Genomic DNA, 22,162 nt, shown 5'->3' with positions numbered 1-22,162 from the left:
TGACCATTCCATATTCTTCTTTTCTCATTAATTTTCTATCTTGAACAATATCATGCAATATATCCGTTTATTTTAAGGATAATAGAATATCTGTTTCAAAGGAGGTTTGTTTGACTGCTGTTTCTAACGCTTAAAGAGACCATGTTGTGGCATCTACTTTTGTGTAGCTTCCATCAGCACTGTAGTTCATTATCCTCTTTTAATGCCCATGTTTCTGACTCTCATTGGTGATAAATTCTGTGGTGGATTTGTTTGGAATATTTTCAATGTTTGCCTGAAGTCAGGTCTCTAGTAAATTTGGCATAAGTTTGGAGTTGGAGTGGCTGCGTGGTAAGTAGCTTGCTTACCAACCACATGGTTCCAGGTTCACATGGTTCCGCCTTCCACAAACAACCTTGAGCAGACTTGAGCCTCAGAAGGTAACTTTTTAGGTGCAATCCCATGGTCATTCATGATCGAAAGGGGTCTTTACTCTTTACCCTATGTAAACACTAACTCATTTGTGTGTATATATAGGTGTATGTAGATGTGTGTATATGTGTATATATATGGATATATATATATGTATAAATATGTTTATATGAGTACTCTTGTGCATATATGCATGTGTGAATGTGTGAGCATGGATATATATGTATGTGTGTGTATGTGTGTGTATTCGTATATATATGTGTGCATTCATGTATATATGTGTGTACATGTATATGTATGTCTGTGTGTGTGTGAATGTATATGTGTGTGTGCATATATATATATATAGATATATATATATATATATACGTATGTGTTTGTATGTGTGCGCATTCGTATGTATGTGTATATATATATATATGTGTGTGTGTTCATGTATATATGTGTGTACGTGTATATATATATATGTATGTGTGCATATATATATATGTATGTATGCATGTATCAATAGAGATAGATATGTTTGTAAGAGAGAGAGAGAAAGAGAGAGAGAGAGAGAGAGAGAGAGAGAGAGAGATAGAGAGAGAGAGAGAGAGAGAGGTGGGTGTGCAGATCTGTACAAATAAGAATTCCATATATATTTGGTTGACTTATCCCAAACCTCAACCTGAATCTGCAATGATTGTATTTGGGATTATTTTCATCCTTGTCTATCTTCCTAATATTTTCCAGGTAAATAAATTGTTCCTGCCTCCCTCCAACACTTTGCACCCGACTTTCCTGTTTGGTTACGTGATTCACAGCGGCCAGCGAGGCCTGTTCAAACTGGATATTGAAGAAATGAAATATATAAAGAATATTGATCTTAACCAATATAGCTGTGAACCAGAAAATCTGGCTTTTATTCCACTTGGTGAGTTTTTCTACACTATTTGTATAGACTAAAAAACAAAAAAAATGGCAAAAATACAAAAAAAACCCTCTTCAATGCATGTTAAAAATATATAAGATGCATAATATATATATCATATATATGAATTTACATACATACATACATATATATATATATACACACACACATATACACATATATATATACATATATATGTATATATGTGTATGTGTATATATATATATATATATATATATATATATATATGTACATATATATATACATGTATATATGTATATGTATGTATATATATGTGTGTATGTGTGTGTGTAATATTATAGACCTGCATCACATGCTTTGTGCTTTCGTATGTGTTTTTGCATGTGTGTTTCAAGTTTGACTCCATGGCTACATGTGCTTATAAATATAAATGTTTCATGTGTTTCTCTATGCCTGTATTTCTCTATTTGTATATTTGTTTATCAATATTATTGCTTAATATCTGTGTTCACTCTATACATAAATATCCCCATGTTTTCTAACTGTACATGTGAGTATATGTATATATATATATATATATATATATGTATATATATATATATACATATATATACATGAGTGCATGACCAAATATTCTCAATTTATTGTGATTGTGTTTGCATGTTTCTTCTTTTCTGTTTGTTTTATGTTTCCTTTGTTGAATTTATTTTGATTCCCCTTTAATGTTTCGGCACAATAATCTTCATTTACGAGTAGACTTTTCGGATGCATGTTGGCTGTACACAAGCAATGACATTATGTTGGTTAGCATAATAATCATCTGCTAGTTATTGCACAGAATCTCTTTATCTCTTGTAATATGAATATCCTATGTCTAACCAACTTGCATTGATATTATTGGATCAAGGGGACACTCTATCAAAATTTAGCTTCATATAAAACCAGCAGGAGAAAGTGACACTGGTAGAGTTTAATATTCTTCTGGTTATTAACTATAGAAATTTAGAATACAAAAGTGAAATGATTGACTCATGAGTTGAACTTGTGTTGCAGATGTCAGCTGTTGGACAGATTTACCAATCATCCACACCGTTCCCAATCAAAAATTTATAGTTTATAGTAAACCTGGTTGAATCTATGATGTTAATAGAGGTTAATTTATTGAAAGGTACATTAATGCTGGCAGTGATTTTAGTAATAGAGTCATGAACTAATATTTATCTTTATAGTTTGGAGGTAAACAACATGGCTCTATCATTTTCTGTTGCTGATTAGAGAATCCCTTGTGCACAAAACTTCTTAGTTTACTTTTTTTAAACATTAAAATAATTCATTTTTGACTGTGTGCTAATGCATAATGGATACATGCATAAATGCATAAATGCATAAATGCATAACACAAAATGCATAAAGCAGTCTGCTGTCATATCTGTAAAACTGCATGAAACACACTCTGTCATTCATTCGTTCACATTTCAAAGAAAGATAATATTGACAGCATTAATATTATCCAAATATCATTGGTCTACATTAAAGAATGAGCTTCTAAGATCAGTGCAGATAATATTGAAATCTTGAAGAGCTTTTCAAACAAATGGGTGAATAGAGATAGTTAAGGTTTCTGCCTGTCTACAAAAATAACGAAACACCAGCTGTAAATTATAATTCACCTGCTGTGAATTATATTTCCCCAGCAGTAAATTATAATTCAGGAATCATGTGTTGGTACTTACTAATCTTATCCTCTCCACTTTCCACAAAACACTAAAAAAGAAAAATATTTTTATTTACTTTATGTGGCCATCTGCTACATAAAGAAGTAAGGATTATTTTCTTTACATAAAACAAAGCAACAAATGGAGTATTCAACATTAACTTTGTGTTGCCAGGCAACAGGTTTCACATTAAAACTGTATTGAACTGGTTGTGCTTATTCTAACTATTCTACCATTCACTAGAGAGGAATAAAATTGGTTTCCAGTTCTCACAACAACATTAAACTCCACCAGATTGTTGGCTGATGCCAGTGTCATGTAACTGGCCTGTCGAAAGCAGCCTTCAATTGTTGGGTGATATGTTCTGCTTTTGAAGGCCTGCTGAGTGAAATCATAGCCATGGCTGATGCCAGTGCTGTCAGACTGGCACCCATGCTGGTGGAACATAAAAAGCACTGTTCAAGTGTTGTGCCTCATGGAAGCAATGACAGATGACCAAGTCCTTTCACAATATACCATACTGGTGTTGACCTGTCAAGGCAAGTGAGACCATCTTTGTCACTGATGCTGGTGTCAGATCAATGACACCTGTGCCGGTGGCACGTAAAATCACTTACTACAGTCTCAGAGTGGTTGGCATTAGGAAGGGACATCCAGCCATAGATTCCTTGCCAAATCAGATCAGAACCTGGTGCAGCCTCTCAGCTTACCAGTTTTCAGTCAAACCATTCAACCCATGCCAGCATGGAAAGCAGACGTTAAATGATGATGACCACGACGATGATGATGATGATGATGATGATGATGATGATGATGATGATGATGATGATGCTGATAAGGAGGAGGAGGAGGAGGAGGAAGAAGAGGAGGAGAACTGATAAGTATTTTGAGTATCCACCTAAGTCCCTTATTTATTAGTAAATGAAAATCCTTTTTCTATCTTGAATGGATTCACAAAAACTAGGGCTTATTTTCTGAAAAATCTCCTCCAGGTTCAATACTAAATCACCTCAGGTGATTCTGTTTGTATATCTGGTGTCTGTTCCTGAGACCAAGACAAAGAGAGTTGTCCAAAGTTACCATATTTTGTGGTAAGGTAGAAGCTGCATTGTGGAAAATGCATTTGGGTTTTGGAAATATAATTCTTGGAAATACTTTTTATACTTGCCAAAGTTAAATCCATGAGATTGAGCAGTATCCAGTAGTTACACACCGAATGCTTGTTATCAAACAAAATTAGTGCACAGACTAGCAGAATGCTCATGCCAGTTGTTGTGCCAAATCACCAAATAATGACAGCCTTCCTGGTGGTTTGTTGTTGGATATTATTGTTGGACACAATAATATGCTTTAACTGTCCTGAAATTATTCATCTGATATACCGTACTATCACATGCGCTCCACTGCTGACCACCTGCCAGATACTAGCAGTTGACTACAACTACTGCCAACTCACCCTCCAGTCTGCTGATTTCAGTAAACCACAGCAAAAACTTCCCAACTAGCATTGGGGAAGACCCATGGTAATTTCCAAGGTATTTCATTGGCAAATGATGTATTTTTCCATGCCACAAGAATATGGTAAAAATATCAGTCAACTACAAAATCACTTCAGAACTAAGAGCAACATTACTGCACATAATTTATAGTTCATAAAGTTTAAAAACCAGTTAATGTAATAAAGTGCAAATGTGTTACATTCCTGTTTTCAAACAGCGATATACTGGGGGTTATGTGATTCAGTCTGAGCAGTTTTAATATATATTTAAGTATTCAATTAAGTAATAGCTTATTCTCCAAGAAATGTTGAGATATAGTCTTTGACACTTAGAATAAATTTGCTACTATTAAAGTGTATACACACACACACACACACACATATATATATATATGTTCTCTAGTATATATTTTGTATATTTTCTCATGTATATATTTTGTATATTTTGTTACACATCTTAAATGTATATCTTGTCCAAGGAAAGAAAAGTTGTGGGCTTTATATTTAAATTCTCTTCCCAGTCTCATGAGATGTTGACAAATAAGCTCCATCCTTGAATAATACATGCATGCTAAAAACATTTTAAAAGAATTATCTGAAAAAACTGTCAAGTTTAGTTGATATTTCTTTGTAATATAATAAATATATTTATAAATGCAGTGAATTGCATTTATAAGTTACAATTATCAATCATATTTTCTAAATTCACTGTGGATTGGTATGTTTAGTGTGTCTAGGAAGTGCTGCAAAATTTATCTCCTCTATCTTGTGAATTCCCATTTGGTAAAAGTGCTTTGTACTGCCTTTATACAGAAACATCAAATATAAATATGAAACTGCCTGTAAGAAAAGGAATTACGAAATTAATAAAGTATTTGGTGACCAGGTGTAAGGTTGGTACTCTGCAGCCAACTTACTTAACTCACAAGCAACATATAAATGAAGAATGAGTGCAACTGACTTTAAGAAGAAACATTAAAACTGTTAAATAGTTTTGTTGGAGTTGTAGCACAGTATCTGCTGAGATTTGAACCATCTCGTTCAGATTCCCCAGTTTGGGAACATGTTCTAACTATATTGCCATAAAAGGAGTCAATGTCTATGTAAGCATGGTTTGATCAATCACACTGACTAGTCTGAAACCAAAGAAGTGGTAAACTTGAAAGTAAGTTTTGTGAATTTTCTTGCCAGATATTTATGCTGAAGTTTTGCGAAGTTTTGACTGAATGTTATAAAAATCTAGAATATTGAAGTCAGGAGCAAAACAACTTCAGATGCTACTCAGACCTCTGTTGGTCAGTGGTGTGGCAAGCTGTTCTCACTCTTTCCACTTATTTAATCTTTAATGACCATGAACAATTTTTATATAAGTAATAAAAATATTTTATGCAATGAAGACTTGTAACTGCTGTATTCACTCTCCCATATTTACTGTTTTATTCAAATAATTGTTGTTGATATATAAATACAAATGTTCCATATAATAAAACAATATGGAAACCTATGCAAATATTAGTGTTGCTATTCTCACCTTTACACACAGCTTGCTTAATATTGTGTACAAACATCAACGATTTAATGACCTAATTCCACTAAAAGTTTAGTTTTGTTGATAGGAATATTCACTCATGATAGACTAGAATCTTATCCAAGAACAAGGTTTTCTCTCGTCTGCTTTGTGCCATGGAATCTGGGAATAAAGCACAGACCCATTGGATTGGAGAGGTCTTCAGAACAATATCCAGTTCATGTGTTTGTGGTAGGGGTAAGATATTGCTTAGTTGGGGAAGGGAAACATGACACCCATAACTTTTAGACAGGGTTTTAACAGTGAAAAGGAAAGAGAGAAAGAAGCTATGATTTATTGATTTGTTTAGAGGAAAGAACTTGATCAAATACTTCAAACTGATTGGGGTTTACTCAAAGTACCCAAGAGCCTGGTGGTGGTATCAAGCCAATCAACTGGCGCCATCCATATTCTGGATTACACAGTTTCACTCAGAACTTGAGTCATCCAACAAAGATACTTGCTCAAGGTGATGCAAAGAAAGATTAAACACAGGATCATCAGAATACTGGGTCGTTAGACAGTAAACTTCTTAATCACCTGTTCTCTACTGATTGGGACAAGAATGATCAATCTTCTGTTTGATGGGATAAGATTAATCTCTTCTCTGTTTGATTGGGATGTGATTGATTTCTCCTGTGTTTGATGCTATCAACTAAGTATGAGATTTTTAAGATTTGGTTAGTGCAAGGGATAGATAAGGGGACACACACCAATATTGGCATGCACATACACATATACCATTGATATATATATATACATGCACAAATGCCCATAAACAGGCACATTCACACATACATATATATAAACACACACACACACACACACACACACACACATAAACAACATGCACACACACACACATGTGTATACACATATATTAAATGTAAATTAAGATTTTATTTTCTGGTTTTCCTTCTTTATAAAAGGAAAGAAAACATATATTAGCAATAATAATAATAATAATAATAATAATAATAATAATAATAATAATAATAATAATGACGATAATAATAATAATGATAATGATGATAATAATAATGATGATGATGATGATGATGATGATGATGATGATAATGATAAAAACTATATATTAGATGGAAGACAAATGTTTATATTGAAGAACATCGACCTTAGGAAATAACTGAAGAAGTTGGAAAATACGATGCAATTTTATATTTCACATTCAGCGATTGTGTTTACTTGAGAATAAGTACTTTTCTAAGTGGATACCTGAACAGACAAAGAATCTTATGGCAAACAGAGGAAATTAACAAACCATTCAGAAGTACGTAGATGAAATGTAGATACGGCAATTGGCATTAGTTTGGAAACAAGAAATCTATAGACTATATATTGTTCTTTAGATATGTAGTTATATATTTTTGGTTTTCTTTACTGCTTGGAGTAGTAATGACAATATTTGTGAGCCTGTATCGATGTGTTTCATTGAGTTATGGATACATTTGGACGGTTTTGTATAGCATAGAAAAGATTGGTGAAAATATGTTGGTTTCAAATTTTGGCTCAATGCCAGCAATTTTGAGTGATGTGATTATATCGATTGCATCGATCTCAGTGTTCAGGTGGTCCTCAAGTTGAAATTGAACTCAGAACATAAAGACAGACCAAATGCCACTGAAGTATATTACCTGGTGTGCTGACGATTCTGCCAGCTCACTGCTTTACCCTAACACCATCATATTGCCAGTCCTAAATACTAAATGTAATATAGAGAGAGTAAAACATGATTAAGGAAGGTCAAACACACACACACACACACATGCAAAGCAGGTATCTTGCCCCATTTCCAACTAAGATAAGGACCCAAATTTGTAAAATTGGTCTGACAGATTTTTGTAGCTTGAATGGAAAAAAAAAAGATTTTCTATGTTTACAATTATAAAATTTTCTGTTGCATTTGTTACACCTGTATACAGTAATCCCTCAACTATCGCAGGTGTTACTTTCCAAAACCCCCCACAATAGGTGAAAATCTGTGAAATAGAATCAGTACTGTACTGTATATTTTTTTTTATTATTCTTATAATTTGTTAAGCTCTTTCTGTAGTGTTAATTTAGTTGCTAATAAATATATGTTTGTGTGTGTCTGTACGTGTGTGTGTGTGTGTGTGTGTGTACGTGTGTGCGTGTGTGTGCATGTGTGAGCGTGTGTGTATGTGGGTGTGCATGTATGTATGTATGCTTATATATATATATATATATATAAATTTATCATCCATGTTCCATATCGACATGGATTGGTCAGTTTGACAGGATCTGGCATGCTCCAATATCTGATTCAGATGAGCTGGTTTCTGATGGCTTATACATGCACCCATGGATACACACGCAGACATATGTGTGTGTGCATATGTACGTGTGTATATATATATATATATATATATATATATATATATATATATATATATATATATATATATATATATATGTATATATGTATATATATATATATGTGTATATATATATATGTATATATATAAATGTATATATCTATATATGATATCTGATATATGCATATATATTTGCATATAGTAGTTTCTGACGGAGTATACATGCACACATGTAGACACACACAGACATATATGTGTGTATGTATATATATGTAACTGTAAATATGGATGTGTGTATGTATATATATATATATATATATATATATATATATATATATATATATTTTTTTCAGTCTTTTGACTGTGGCCATGCTGGAGCACCGCATTTAGTCGAGCAAATCGACCCCAGGACTTATTCTTTAGAAGCCTAGTACTTATTCTATCGAACTCTTTTGCCGAACCGCTATGTTATGGGGACATAAACACACCAGCATCGGTTGTCAAGCGATGTTGGGGGGACAAACACACATATACAAACATATACACACACATACATATATATATATATATATACATATATACGACGGGCTTCTTTCAGTTTCCGTCTACCAAATCCACTCACAAGGCTTTGGTCGGCCCGAGGCTATAGTAGAAGACACTTGCCCAAGATGCCACGCAGTGGGACTGAACCCGGGACTACGTGGTTGGTAAGCTAGCTACTTACCACACAGTATATATACTCACACACACATATGTATATATATATATATATATATATATATATATATATATATATATACACTTTATTTAAAAGCAGCAGAAATATAACAAAAAACCGTTACTCTGAGTTTCACGCTCCCGTTCATCGGCCAGTTTGTTCTAACAAAACTGTCCGATGAACGGGAACGTGAAACTCAGAGTAACGGTTTTTTTGTTATATTTTTGCTGCTTTTAAATAAAGCATATTACTCTACCTCTGGTATTTGAGTACTCTTTTTTCCACCTTGTTGCACATTTCATGTGCTTACTCCGGTATATACACACACACACACATCCATTTATGCTTGCATGCATGCATGTTTGTGTGTGTGTGTGTGTGTGTGTGTGTGTGTGTGTGTGTGTGTGTGTGTGTGTATGTGTCATTTGTGTGTGCTTTATAGTTATTGTTATCAAGTAAGTAATGGGATTGTAGCTCTTGTAATTGCTGGTCATCGGTACTGTTATTTTTGTTGTTCTTCTCATTTTATCATTATTATTGTTATTATCCTTATTATTATTATTATCATTATTCAGTAGTTTTATTTTTATAACCTGCTTTCACTTCACTACCGAGCGCAGCTCTGTGCGCCTTGGGTATGTGCTGTGGTGCTCTTATGTTTACTGTATTGAAAGTGTTTTGCGTAGAATGTGTGCAGTACCCAGTAGTGCAATTTTCTGTATGTTATATATATTTGTAAGTCCTGGTGTTTTTGTTATGTATTTGTCTGAATATTTTTTTATTATACCTAAGGCACCTACTATGATAGGAATTGTTTCTGTTTTTAGATTCCACATTCGAGTTATCTCTATTTCCAGGTCTTTGTATTTTGAAAGTTTTTCCATTTCTTTTAGAGAAACGTTGTCATCTGCTGGTATTGATACATCAATTAGAAAGCATTTTTTTTCTTCATGATCTTTGACAACTATATCTGGTCTATTTGCCTTAATTTCTCTATCTGTGTGTATTGGCATATCCCAGAGTATGGTTGCTTTCTCGTTTTCTGTGACCTTTTCTGGCGTGTGTTTATACCATCTTTTTTCTGTTGCTATTCCATAATGTTGGCATAGCTTCCAGTGTATATAGGTCCCAGCTCTGTCGTGTATGTGAATATATTCCTTCTTAGCCAGGACTGGGCAGCCAGAGATAATATGATTTATTGTTTCTTGTCGATCTCCACATATTCTACAGTTACTTGTTATATTTCTTTTCATTATGTGTTTTTGGTAATTTCTGGTGGGGAGGCTTTGGTCTTGTGCAGCAATTAAAAATCCTTCAGTCTCTGCTTTGAGTCCTGAGCTACTCAGCCATTGCTGGGATTTTTCTCTGTCTATTTCTTTCGCATTTAGTTTAGCCCAGTATTTAACATGTAGGGGCTTTTCTTGCCATCGTTTTATCATGGTCCGTTGCTGTTCTAGTTTTAGTTTGGATTTCATTTGTTTTATAGCTTTTGTTGTTTCTTCTTCTTCTTCTTCTTCGTATTTGTTAGGTAGATTGATTTCTTGTTTGTATTTGTCAGCTTCCTTAAATACTGAAAACAGTTTTTTGTTTTGCTCGTGTTTTGTGGCTATTTGTATTAGTTTCCCTTGCTTCTGGAGTAGGTATTTTTGCAGTCCTATGGTGGTTATTTTATAATAGTTTTCTAGCTGTATAAGACCCCTGCCACCTTCTGTGCGTTGTATATATAGCCTTTCTATGTCAGATTTTGGGTGGTGCATCCTATATCCTGTCATTATTTTTCTTGTTTTCCTGTCTATTTTACATAGTTCGTTTAGTGTCCAGTTAAGGATGTTGTAGCTGTAGCTTATAACTGGGACAGCTAAAGTGTTGATACCCATTATCTTGTTTTTAGCATTGAGCTCTGTTTTTAGTATTGATCTAACTCGTCTATAGTACTCTTTCTTTATTTTTTCTTTCATTTGTGTATGTTGTATCCTATCTAGTTCATTGACTCCTAAATACTTATATGGTTGGCTTTCGTCTAGTTCTCTTATTTCATTGGCTTTATCTAGTGTTATATTGCTACTTTTAACTAATTTTCCTCTTTTCAGGGTTGCTTTGGCACATTTTTCTAATCCGAATTTCATTTCTATTTCCTTGGTAAAGCCGTGTACTGTCTGTAGTAGTGTTTCTAGCTCTTTGTCGTTTTTTGCATATAATTTTAGGTCATCCATATATAGAAGGTGGCTGACTGTTTTTCCATAGCATTTGTAACCGCATCCAGTTCTATTTAGCAATTCTGTTAAAGGTGTGAGTGCCAAGCAGAACAGGAGTGGAGAGAGCGTGTCTCCCTGGAATATTCCTCTTCTAATGGGGATGGCTTTCGTTTTCACAAGTCCCTCTTTTGTTTGGAGCTGTATTATTATTATTATTATCATCCTCATCATTATTATTATCATCGTCGTCGTCGTCGTCGTCGTCGTCGTTGTTGTTGCTGTTGTTATTGTTGTGCAGATGTAGTTTTATTTAATCAATAGCTGTCTTACTAATGAAAGCCAAACTCAAACTGACACTTAGTTCAATAAATCAATTGCTAAGTGGACAACACAACAATCCCTCTTCTATTCAGGTGTAGCATTTAGATAACATAACAACCATTAACACTCTGTGTGTGTGTGTGTGTGTGTGTGTGTGTGTGTGTGTGTGTGTGTGTGTGTGTGTGTGTGTGTGTGTGTGTGTTGTATCAGCATCATAAAGTTAGAGAGTATTTAACATATTCATTTCGAAAATGCTTTATTTCTTGTACACAACGTACTATTAACTCTACTCTCTGTCTCTGTCTCTCTGACTGTCTCCCTTTCTGTGTCTTTGTCTGTCTGTCTGTCTCTCTGTATCGATTTACCTTTTGACTTGTTTGCATACCTGTCTCATTTGTCCTATGCATCTTACCATCCACCTATCCGATTTGAGTACTATCTTCCGCGGATACGTAGACACACGTATATACGCATATGTATACTTGTGTATGTGTGTATACGTATTCCACATCACAGGTGTAAGAGAACAGCAACAGATCAATATATATTATTGGCTTAAGTTAATTGAAAACGATTAATCAATTACCCCAATGACACCGAAGCCCAAATTATATCTGAATGTGTTAATCGTTGTGTTTCAAGTTCTGTATTTGGGTCAAAGGTTAAGAAAAAGTTTGTTGATAATTAAATATTTTAAAAAAGAACTTTGAGCAATGCAGCTGAGAAGTTAGGTAAAATAGGTTGGGTAATGCCGAAAAATGAAGCAACAAAGACAAGATATTCATTTCTACTCTAGGCACAAGACCCGAAATTTTGGGGGAGGGGGGGTAGTCGATTAGACCGTCCCCAGTACGCAACTGGTACTTAATTTATCGACCCCGAAAGGATGAAAGGTAAAGTCGACCTCGGCGGAATTTGAACTCAGATCGTAAAGACAGTCAAGAGGATGTTTAACGCTTCTGTTTTATTTCAAGAAAGCTTGTTTTGCATTTCTAATAAAATTAATATATACAAATTATAAAAATAAAAAGAAAATATACAGTACAGTACTGTTTCTACTTCGCGGATTTTCACTTATCGCGGGGTGGGGATGGGATTTGGAACGTAACACTCGCGATAGTCGAAGGCTTACAGTATTCAAAGACCTCCTTCAGTTCTATATACAAGTGTCGATAACAAATTTAAGAGTTATTATTTAACTTTGCTTAATAATTTTGTTTTGCGTTGTCTTTTAAAGGTGGACAAATTGTGATTCAATGCCATTCCTCCAAAGACGGACACCAACCCCCACTTCAACTGATACTTGATTACATTACTGACAATGTTATCGCCAATACATCTGTCTCAGGAATACCATATGTTTCTCCAGACTCTCAGTATTTGGTCAATGTTAACAAAGACACTGGCCTTATCACTGTTTCGAGAATTTCAGAAGAAGGTAAGTTTAAAAATTTGTATATCTAGTCGATCGTTTATCAATATATTTTCCCATGGTGATAAAACATTATACTGATTGGTTATGAAACATGGACATATAGTAGGAAGAATGTTTAAAAGTGTAAAAGGAATCAAATTAACTTGTTTCATTGAATGCGCAATGTCCGTTTGTCTGAAGAAGGGAACATAGATGAGCTGAGAAGGAAAGATGGACCTTACAAGAACGATCCAGGGTGTAAGAGAAAAGATTATGTTTGGGTGGAGAGGAGTCTGCAGAAGAGGACGGCTAAAGAATATGGAGGAAGAAGAGTTGATGGCTTAACTCTGGATGCTGAACATCATAATGGAAATGATAAGGTACCGCAGCAAGTGAAATGATGTCTGTGATACTCCGAACCTGTCCATTCCAATGCTGGTATAGAAAAATAAATTTTTAAATGATGATGATGATGATGGTGATAATGATTATATTAAGATATTCTTTGAAATAAATCAATAAAAGCACAAGAAAACGTACAAGATATAATTTCAGAAACCAGAAAACTTTAATTTGTTATTGCATGATTGCACATTTCTTGGATAATTTTTGTTTAAATATGGAAACAAAATTTGTTCATTTTGTTGTCTAATTGTCTTATTCCCACTTATTAACTGGAACTGGCAGCTTGACATAAAATTCCTGTTATTATTATAATGAGTGCTTAGCAGTTCCCATTGCATTTACAGTTTTATACTGTTTCCTTGTCAAAAGATTTTTTAAGGACGTATTTATTTTCATATCTGCACTCAAACACCCCCAGCAATATTTTCTCGAACATCTGCAAAATACAGCATGATATTATGATACTTTTCATTCAAGAACACAAGATAGATTATATTTTTTAACAAGGATTTTGCAATTTTAATTATGAGCCACCATATTGCGTTATCATCAGTTCTATTCTTCAAGATATACGTGCACTGGATTTGCACGAGTTAAATTTTATTTTTGTTTCTGAAAGAGTTGGTAAATTCTGTATGCTGGCTCTTCAAACATATTTTCAGCAATTTCGATATAATTCCTTCGTTTCTTACATTGATGCTTCTGTGGGACATCTTTCACTGAGCGATTAAAATGTAGTGTTACCGTCGTTGAGGGTTTGGCTTACTTCTCAATGTGGTCTTTCCCGTGCAATCATAACTAATATTTACAAAACAAGAGTTGCTTTATTTGTTCTCTATTCTTAAAATCCATTTTGTTTCATTACATTATACTCCTGTACAGCACAATTAGTTATCGCTTTTTCTGTCAGGGGATTGTACTAACATTTCGCCCGCTTTTGATGTTGATCATATTTGTTATGGCTATAGATGAAGGTTAACATTTCTTTAGCTATACACACAGCTTTTGTTTGACATTCTGTGAGAACAATACTTACCAGTATATCTAAAAATAAAGATGGTACTTCGATTAATTAACATCTTTGCAGTAAGTTATTTCTAAACTTTTATAGGCAGTAGCTGTAGTTATGATGTGAAATCACCAACCTGTCATCTCTATGCAACCCTCTATCAAAATAGTTATATGTCTTTCTAAGTTCAATGTATAACAAAGTATCAACCAATCCATACTTTGATGCCACTGTACCTGATAATATTGTCAATAAATCTGTAGTTGAGAATCAAATATCTAAATCACACGGCCATGCATACAAATATAATGAGAATAAAAAATATTCTTAAATCATTAGTGTTAATGAAATTCCTTTTAAAGACAGATGGAATTTTAATTAGACTCACTTTAATTATGCGAGCTCCGCTTAACTTCATGCAAAAGATAGCCTTTGGAAACGCATCCGTTGTAATGGCATCGAATAAATTGTCAATATTTTCTGCACAAAAGAATGTGTCTGCAAGACCATGAAAAACTTCTGATCATATATTATAAGATGATGGGATCTTTTAAAACTGAATTCTGAGAAACAGGTGTTATGAGATTACTGGGTAACACGTAAATATCCATCTTCTATGATCTGGACCGTTTCGACGAGTTCAAAGACTGCTTCAGGCTTTATTGTCTACTTTGGAATGGTTTCTGTAATTGGATGTCCTTCCTAATGCCAACCACTTTACACAGAGTACTGAGTGCTTTTTTGCGGCACCAGCGCTAGTGAGATAACTATGCAGCTTGGGAGGTTCTGTTATAGCCCCCACTCAACCGAAGCTGAGTGGAGCTGCTATAAAGGTGGTTTTATGCTGGAACATGAAGAGTTAAAGTGTGATAGCAGGAGCTAAAACAGAACGAGTTTCTTACTGTAGAGGAGCTACGTGGGTACTATATTTTTCAGGGTGTCCACAAAGTCTGGGTACCTGGAGTACATAAAATCATAACATAAACAATTAAATATAAGAAATAATAATTTCTTAAAGTATGTGTTAATCCCCACGTACCCAGACTTTGTGAACACCCTGTAGAAGAGAATGTAGGAGTGGCCGGGATGAAGCTAGAAAGAAAAATAAAAGAGTGGGACATGAGGTATCAGAGTGGAGCCTCAAGTTACGAAGTATATAAGAATGAGTATGGACAGGAGAACCGAGAGTGCGTGTTGCTTACAATACTGAGTTCTGCTGTTTTGTTTCAATGTGACACCTTGTCATATTTTTTAACCCTTTAGCATTCGGATTACTCTGTCAAATGTAATGAAAATTTATTCCCATTGTTTTGAACTATTTCATAGCTTTGAGATTTCAATGATGTGATTATTTAGGGTAGGTGTGACAGGTCAGATCTAGCCAGTTTGAATATACAATAGATAAAATATCTGGGCCTGGGATGGCTGCTTTAAATGCAAAAGGGTTAAAATTTAAAATGTTGTTGTCAAGGATTCCCTTACTCGCTACTCAATCTCTCTGTAGAGTTTACTAAATTATGCTTTTCCTTTTTCTTTGAAATGTTTCAAGTTTGCATAGAATTCAGTTAACTTTCTATTCCGTTATCTTTGTTTAAATGAGTGTCTACCGTTTGCACATACTCTGTCAGTCTTGTGGTATTTATGAGGTTATAAATATTTCACATTCTATCTTTTACATGTAGGTTTTTAGCTTTGTCACCAAGTATGAGACTACGATAGGAATTTCTATAAGAATCCCATAACAGGGTTTATGAGAAACATTTCTAAATTCTACATCATTATAAAAGATTCAGTTTCAACTGCTTCCAATCTCCAATTTTGGAACAGCACGCATAAACATAGTTTCATACATAAATATATTTCCTTCTTTAAGTGGTTCCAATCTTTCGGAAACCTCGTTCTAAACTCGCCGTTGACGACATCGATATCAATAGAGTGTCTGGTATTGTTTTAATGAGTTTATATGGTGGAATAGTAAAGTCCTCCTTGGAATAAAGAGTCATTAATAGAATGCAACCAAATAACACGGGACTTTTTAGTAGATTGCATCGATTCTGCCATCTTTGTGCATTTATACAATACTATAATATACAACAATACAATGAAATATATATATATATATATATATATATATATATATGTATGTCTGTATGTATGTATGTACGTATGTATGTATGTATGTATGTATGTACAACAATCAATAATATGTACGGAGAAAATCATCTTTATTTTAGATTGACACCTTAAAAATCCAACAATTGTTTCGATTGTATTAACACACACACACACACACACACACACACACACACACACACACACACATATATATATATTCATATACACATATTAATAACTCGATATACTTAAGATTATTAAAATTAATATGTACGATAATTTATGTCAACACAACATTATTTATTTATGTATGTATGTATGTATACATATATATACATATATATAAATATATATATACATATATATATATATACATAAAGCCATAATGTATGTATATATATATATATATATATATATATATATGTGTGTGTGCATATATATTATATATGCATGTATTTGTATATGTGTGTGCATGTGTGTATATATATATACGCACACACAGAGTTCTATTCAAATCTAAAGAACTTTGCAGGCTTTTTCTTGTCTCATTAGACAGCGTTAGTCCAGTTCGCTCTAAGCCCGTTCATTACGGTACAATGTGTGCTGGCAACTAATTATTATTATATATAATCTCATATGACTGATTACAAAGTGTAGCTTAAATCTACAAGACACCACCTTTCAGCCTGAGAAAGCAACAGCAGAAACAAACATGTTCGTCACGGCAGACGACCGTTGAGAAGCAGCCTCGCTCACGTTTGTCTGGTCTATCTCTCTGCTATATTTCTATCACCTTTGACTTTGGACGAGCATCATTTAACTCTCAAATGTTCGTTGAGCTCTTCCAATGAATAAAAGTTAGTTTACACGAGTTAAGTCATGATTGGAGGGTTTCTAAATGTTTCTAGTTAGCATACACATACAGACACATGGACATATGCACACACATGGAATTACTTAAATATTTACATGTGTGCAAAGCTATGTGACTACCTACAACGGGGTTTTGAGTTCAATCCTGCCAAGTTAATCATAGGTAAAGTGTTTTCTACCGTAGCTTAGTGAGATATAGACACCAGCTACGAAGGAGCTCATCAAATATATATATGTCCGCGTGTGTGTGTGTGTGTGTGTGCGCGCGCACGCTAATCTGTAAAACACGCACGCACGCACACATATTAATAGTTTGACTCAACTGTGCATTACTTAAAGATTCGTGGGTGTGGGATACGTCCACCTTATCTGATGAGTGTACAATGAGCACAAAACTAAGCAGTGTAGAGTTAATATATATATATGTATATATATTTATATATATATATATATATATATATATATATATATATATATATATATATATATATAGTTGAAATTTGATGAAAATCAAAAGACAAAACAGTTATAGGAAAAACAAGCAAATGCATTAGTTTGTCGCACGAGAAAATAACAAAAGTCGTTTACGTTTCGAGCCTACGCTGTTCAGCGGAATGGAATAAGAGAAAATAAACAGAAAGAGAGAATGAAAAAGCTTGTAGATTACAGACGAATATATATATAAGAGTGAAAGACATACACGACAATAAATGGAAAAGTCAGTAAACAGATTGGTACAAATGGTAGCTGCGTTGTTATGCAGAGACTTAACGATTCTGTCCTGGAAAATACACTAAATTGACAAAGTATGAGACAAAACTTAACGATATCTTACGACTAAAAGGATTTAATGTCGGGTGACTTTTGATGCGAAACAGAAAAAAAGAGGAGATGCTAGCACAGAAATAAATAAGAATAGACTTTTGTATAGATCTCTTAGAGACAGAGAAAAATGTGAAACACGTGCGATCAGTTCGAGATTTGTAAGAAAAAAAAGGACGATAAATGAGGTGGACTCAGAAAGGGCAAACTATAGGAATAGGAGTAAGAAATAGAAATTAAGAAAGAGAGAGAGAGACAGACAGACAGACAGATAGACAGAGAGTGGGTGAAAAGATGGTGGAAGTTATAGTGAGAGTAAAATCTGTAGAAATGAGAAATATAGACTGTTTTGGCTAGAAATAGCAATGATAACTGAAAAATTGAACCGCAATTAACAAGGAAAAAGATTAATAGATGTGGATAAACCCGTTTCATCAGCCGTGTTATCCAAAATCTTTACGATTTCTGCATTGGAGAACATGGTATCTTTCGTCTGGAAGGCATTAGTATGACACGCATGCACGCAGACACACACACACACACACACACACACACACACACACACACACACACACACACACATCCTGCACACATACTTTTGCTATTCTTATAAATTCTTCTCTGCCATTCTGTATCATGAATGACGTTCCTTTAGAAAAAAATTTACATCTAATGCAACTAATAGAAAAGTTGTTGACTTGAATAATTATAATTATATGCACACACACACACACATACATTTATCTCTCTCTCTCTCTCTCTCTCTATATATATATATATATATATATATATATATATATATGCAAGTGTGTGTATAAATGTCTATTTGTATTGATACCGGTTTTTTGTCTCAAATATTTTGGAGCAAATATAATATGAATAAAATTTCAAATCTTTCTTTTTAATTCAATTTCTTTAACAGGTGAATTTGGTTACAGTTTCACTGTTTCTACTGGCAATTCTATCAACGATATTGCCTTCTTCCCTTCATCTAGAAAAAATGGTTATGATATCTTTATGACATCTGGAAGCCTTAGTAATATTATCTACGTAAATCTTGACAGTGGAGCCATGAATATTCTAGAAGGTAAGTCATTACAAATCTATGTACGACGACACAGGATGTCTGTATTGTGCTTAAGCTCACTCTTTTACTTAATGTAAACAACTCATTGTTTTTTTCTTCTGTTTTATCTTTTTTGCCTTGTTTCTGACAACTACCATCATTATGGCCAATGAATAAATCATTGTAAGACGTAGTTATACTGATAAATAATTTTATCGCATTTCTCCGTCTTTTCCATTTCTTTCTTCCCTATCCTTGATATAAAGCCTCACACAAATTGTTGTCTGTCCTTGTGATGTCTTCCTCATCTATGCCCCAATGGCGAATAAAAGCAATTATTATTATTATTACTGAGTGAGAGAGCAGTGCATGCCATCAAAGTGACACTAGGGTAAAATATACGAAGCCCAGTATACCCATCATGACTACCCGTCTGATAAGGGTACACCAGGCACATGCATCACAAACATATGTGCAGTACATGGTGATCTCATATCAAGATAAACAGCGCATAACCTTGCAGGTGAGGCCCAGTTAGAATTTTCTTCAGGTGGAGTAGCCCATCCAAACTTAAGAGGTCCCTGAATGAGGTTTGTGTTAAGGATGATGAACAAAGCACCTACGTTTCCAAAGGTGAATCATTCAAACCCCAAAGAATTCCTCTCAACACATGCCTATGATGCTCCCCCACAACTTCTGCTCATAATCAGAGAGGCACTTATCGTCAGCCACCAAGGGACATGCACAACTGGTTAAGGTCAAACAACTGACAAACAAATCTGTGGTATTGAGCAGAATATTTGCTGTAGTCCATCTTTTATACCAAGATAAAACATATACAAGATAAAACATATACAAGATAATATTTTCAATCAATTATGATTGACAAAATTCTGTGCTGCAGCAGTGAACAAGTCGCGGTTTCAAAGCGACGAAAATATTTTGGCAAATTAAATTTAAATGCTGAAATGAATCTAACGGTTTTTGTGTGTTTTTAAATGGCTTCCACGCTGCAATTGTTTATAATCTAAAATGTTTTCCCATTAGACAATTCTGTTACGTTTATGTATTTGTACAGTGCGCATGTTTGTTTGGGAAAAAAAATGACTGTCTCGAAATATAACAAATCTGTAAGTTTTATTTGAAAAGGTATCAGATACCATTTCTTGCCGGTCCAGAAAATATTTAGAAACCTTTCTCTTGGAGTTGAATAGAATGGAATAGAATAGAATAGAGAGTAATTTGCTTAATTATGAATTAAGGAATCTCGGTTCCGTTGACATTCCTCGTTGGTTTTTCATTGTCGTATTTTGTGTCTTATCTTTTCTAGGTATTGGTCGTACCAATGAAGAGAAATCGTGGCCTTGGTTAGAAAATAAGTGGTCAATCATCGGTGGCAATGTCTTCAGTGAATATTTGCTGACCTCAATGAAGTATTCTGTCATCATCCTTAATGGCCACATGAGACAAGTACAATGTGAGTTCAGAGATTTGAAAAAAAGTGATGTGGCTATATTTGCTGAACCATACGAAGGATGAGTCGTCATTAATATATAATATTAAAAATAAAATATGAAAAAAAAAAAAGAAATAAAAGCTAAACACACAAAAAAAAAGAGAACAACAGTCAGATCTCTAAATTTATTTATCTATATGATTATTTTGTCACTTCTCTATTCCATTCCATCTTAATTCTCCTCTACCCCATTTCCAAATCCTACATAACCCCTCCATAAAATTATGTTCTGACTGTTATTATTATTATTATTATTATTATTATTATTATTATTATTATTATTATTATTATTATTATTATTATTATTTATAATTTATTCATTCATTTAATTTTGTATCACTCTTTTTGGATGATATTCTACTAAAAGGCAATTTTACTGCCACGATCTATGTTTCAAATATTTAATTATATATCTCATAAATTTTTATTTTCCTCTTCGTTTATTCTTTTAATTTTCCTCTTCGTTATATCTCAGCCTTCCCTTCTTAATCATCTCATGTCTTATTGTCTCAAGCTTGGATAAATGAATCACTTTACAATTTTAAAAAAAATCGACAAAAAAAAAAGATGCAGACTATTTATCACACATACATATACAAACAGGCATAAATGTATACATACCACACATACACACACACATATATATATATATATATATATATACATATATATATATATATATATATATATATATATATATATATATATATATATATATATATATATATATATATATGTATAATGCTAAGATCTTTCGGTGGATAATTAAAATCATCCGCTACCTTCTCTTTTTAAACAGTTTACTATCAATAATCCCAGGCTAAATGCAACAAGCTTTAACAACAGTTACAACAACAACAACAGCAAACTTTATTTATAAAGATAAACAAACAAAATACTTAAGAAACGATATGATATGATATATTGCTTGAGTGGTGTGATTTTAAACATGTAAAAGTTTTGTATATTGTTAATTGTGCAATCCGTTGTCGTGCTATTTTGCAATGCATATTCATAGCATATATAGCTGAATATATATGCTCCTTGCATCTAAACTGCCTAAATGCTAGGCAATGCCATTATTGCTCTCTAAAGCTGATTGTTAAAAAAATGATATAATGGATACAAAGAAATAGAATAATTACAACGCAAAAGGAAGAAAAGAAAAAGCGAAAATACAATAAAGGAACTACAGGACTTCAAAACAAAAATTTTTAAAAATACATTATGAATTGAAGAAACGTTCATATAATGCATGGATATGCAATTGC

At 33.6% G+C, this 22,162-nt stretch overlaps 1 protein-coding gene across 3 annotated transcripts in view; it reads left to right on the top strand.

Annotated features, from left to right (window-relative positions):
* The window catches only part of LOC106875235 (follistatin-related protein 5), a 368,722-nt gene extending 347,731 nt beyond the window's left edge, over positions 1 to 20,991 (top strand). For all 3 annotated transcript variants that reach the window (XM_014923295.3, XM_014923296.3, XM_052966672.2), the window contains exons 13-16: positions 1,144 to 1,324; positions 12,909 to 13,109; positions 19,232 to 19,396; positions 20,706 to 20,991. In XM_014923295.3, coding sequence (XP_014778781.1) covers positions 1,144 to 1,324; positions 12,909 to 13,109; positions 19,232 to 19,396; positions 20,706 to 20,914 — 756 coding nt within the window. In that variant the 3' untranslated portion in view covers positions 20,915 to 20,991. The remainder of the gene's footprint in view (positions 1 to 1,143; positions 1,325 to 12,908; positions 13,110 to 19,231; positions 19,397 to 20,705) is intronic.
* The last annotated feature ends 1,171 nt before the right edge of the window (positions 20,992 to 22,162 follow it).

Source organism: Octopus bimaculoides, chromosome 3 (genome assembly GCF_046866305.1).
Source record: "Octopus bimaculoides isolate indiv1 chromosome 3, ASM4686630v1, whole genome shotgun sequence".
NCBI lineage: Eukaryota > Metazoa > Mollusca > Cephalopoda > Octopoda > Octopodidae > Octopus > Octopus bimaculoides.
The sequence above is the reverse complement of the archived record's forward strand: the minus strand, read 5'-3'. Positions and strand labels throughout refer to the sequence as shown.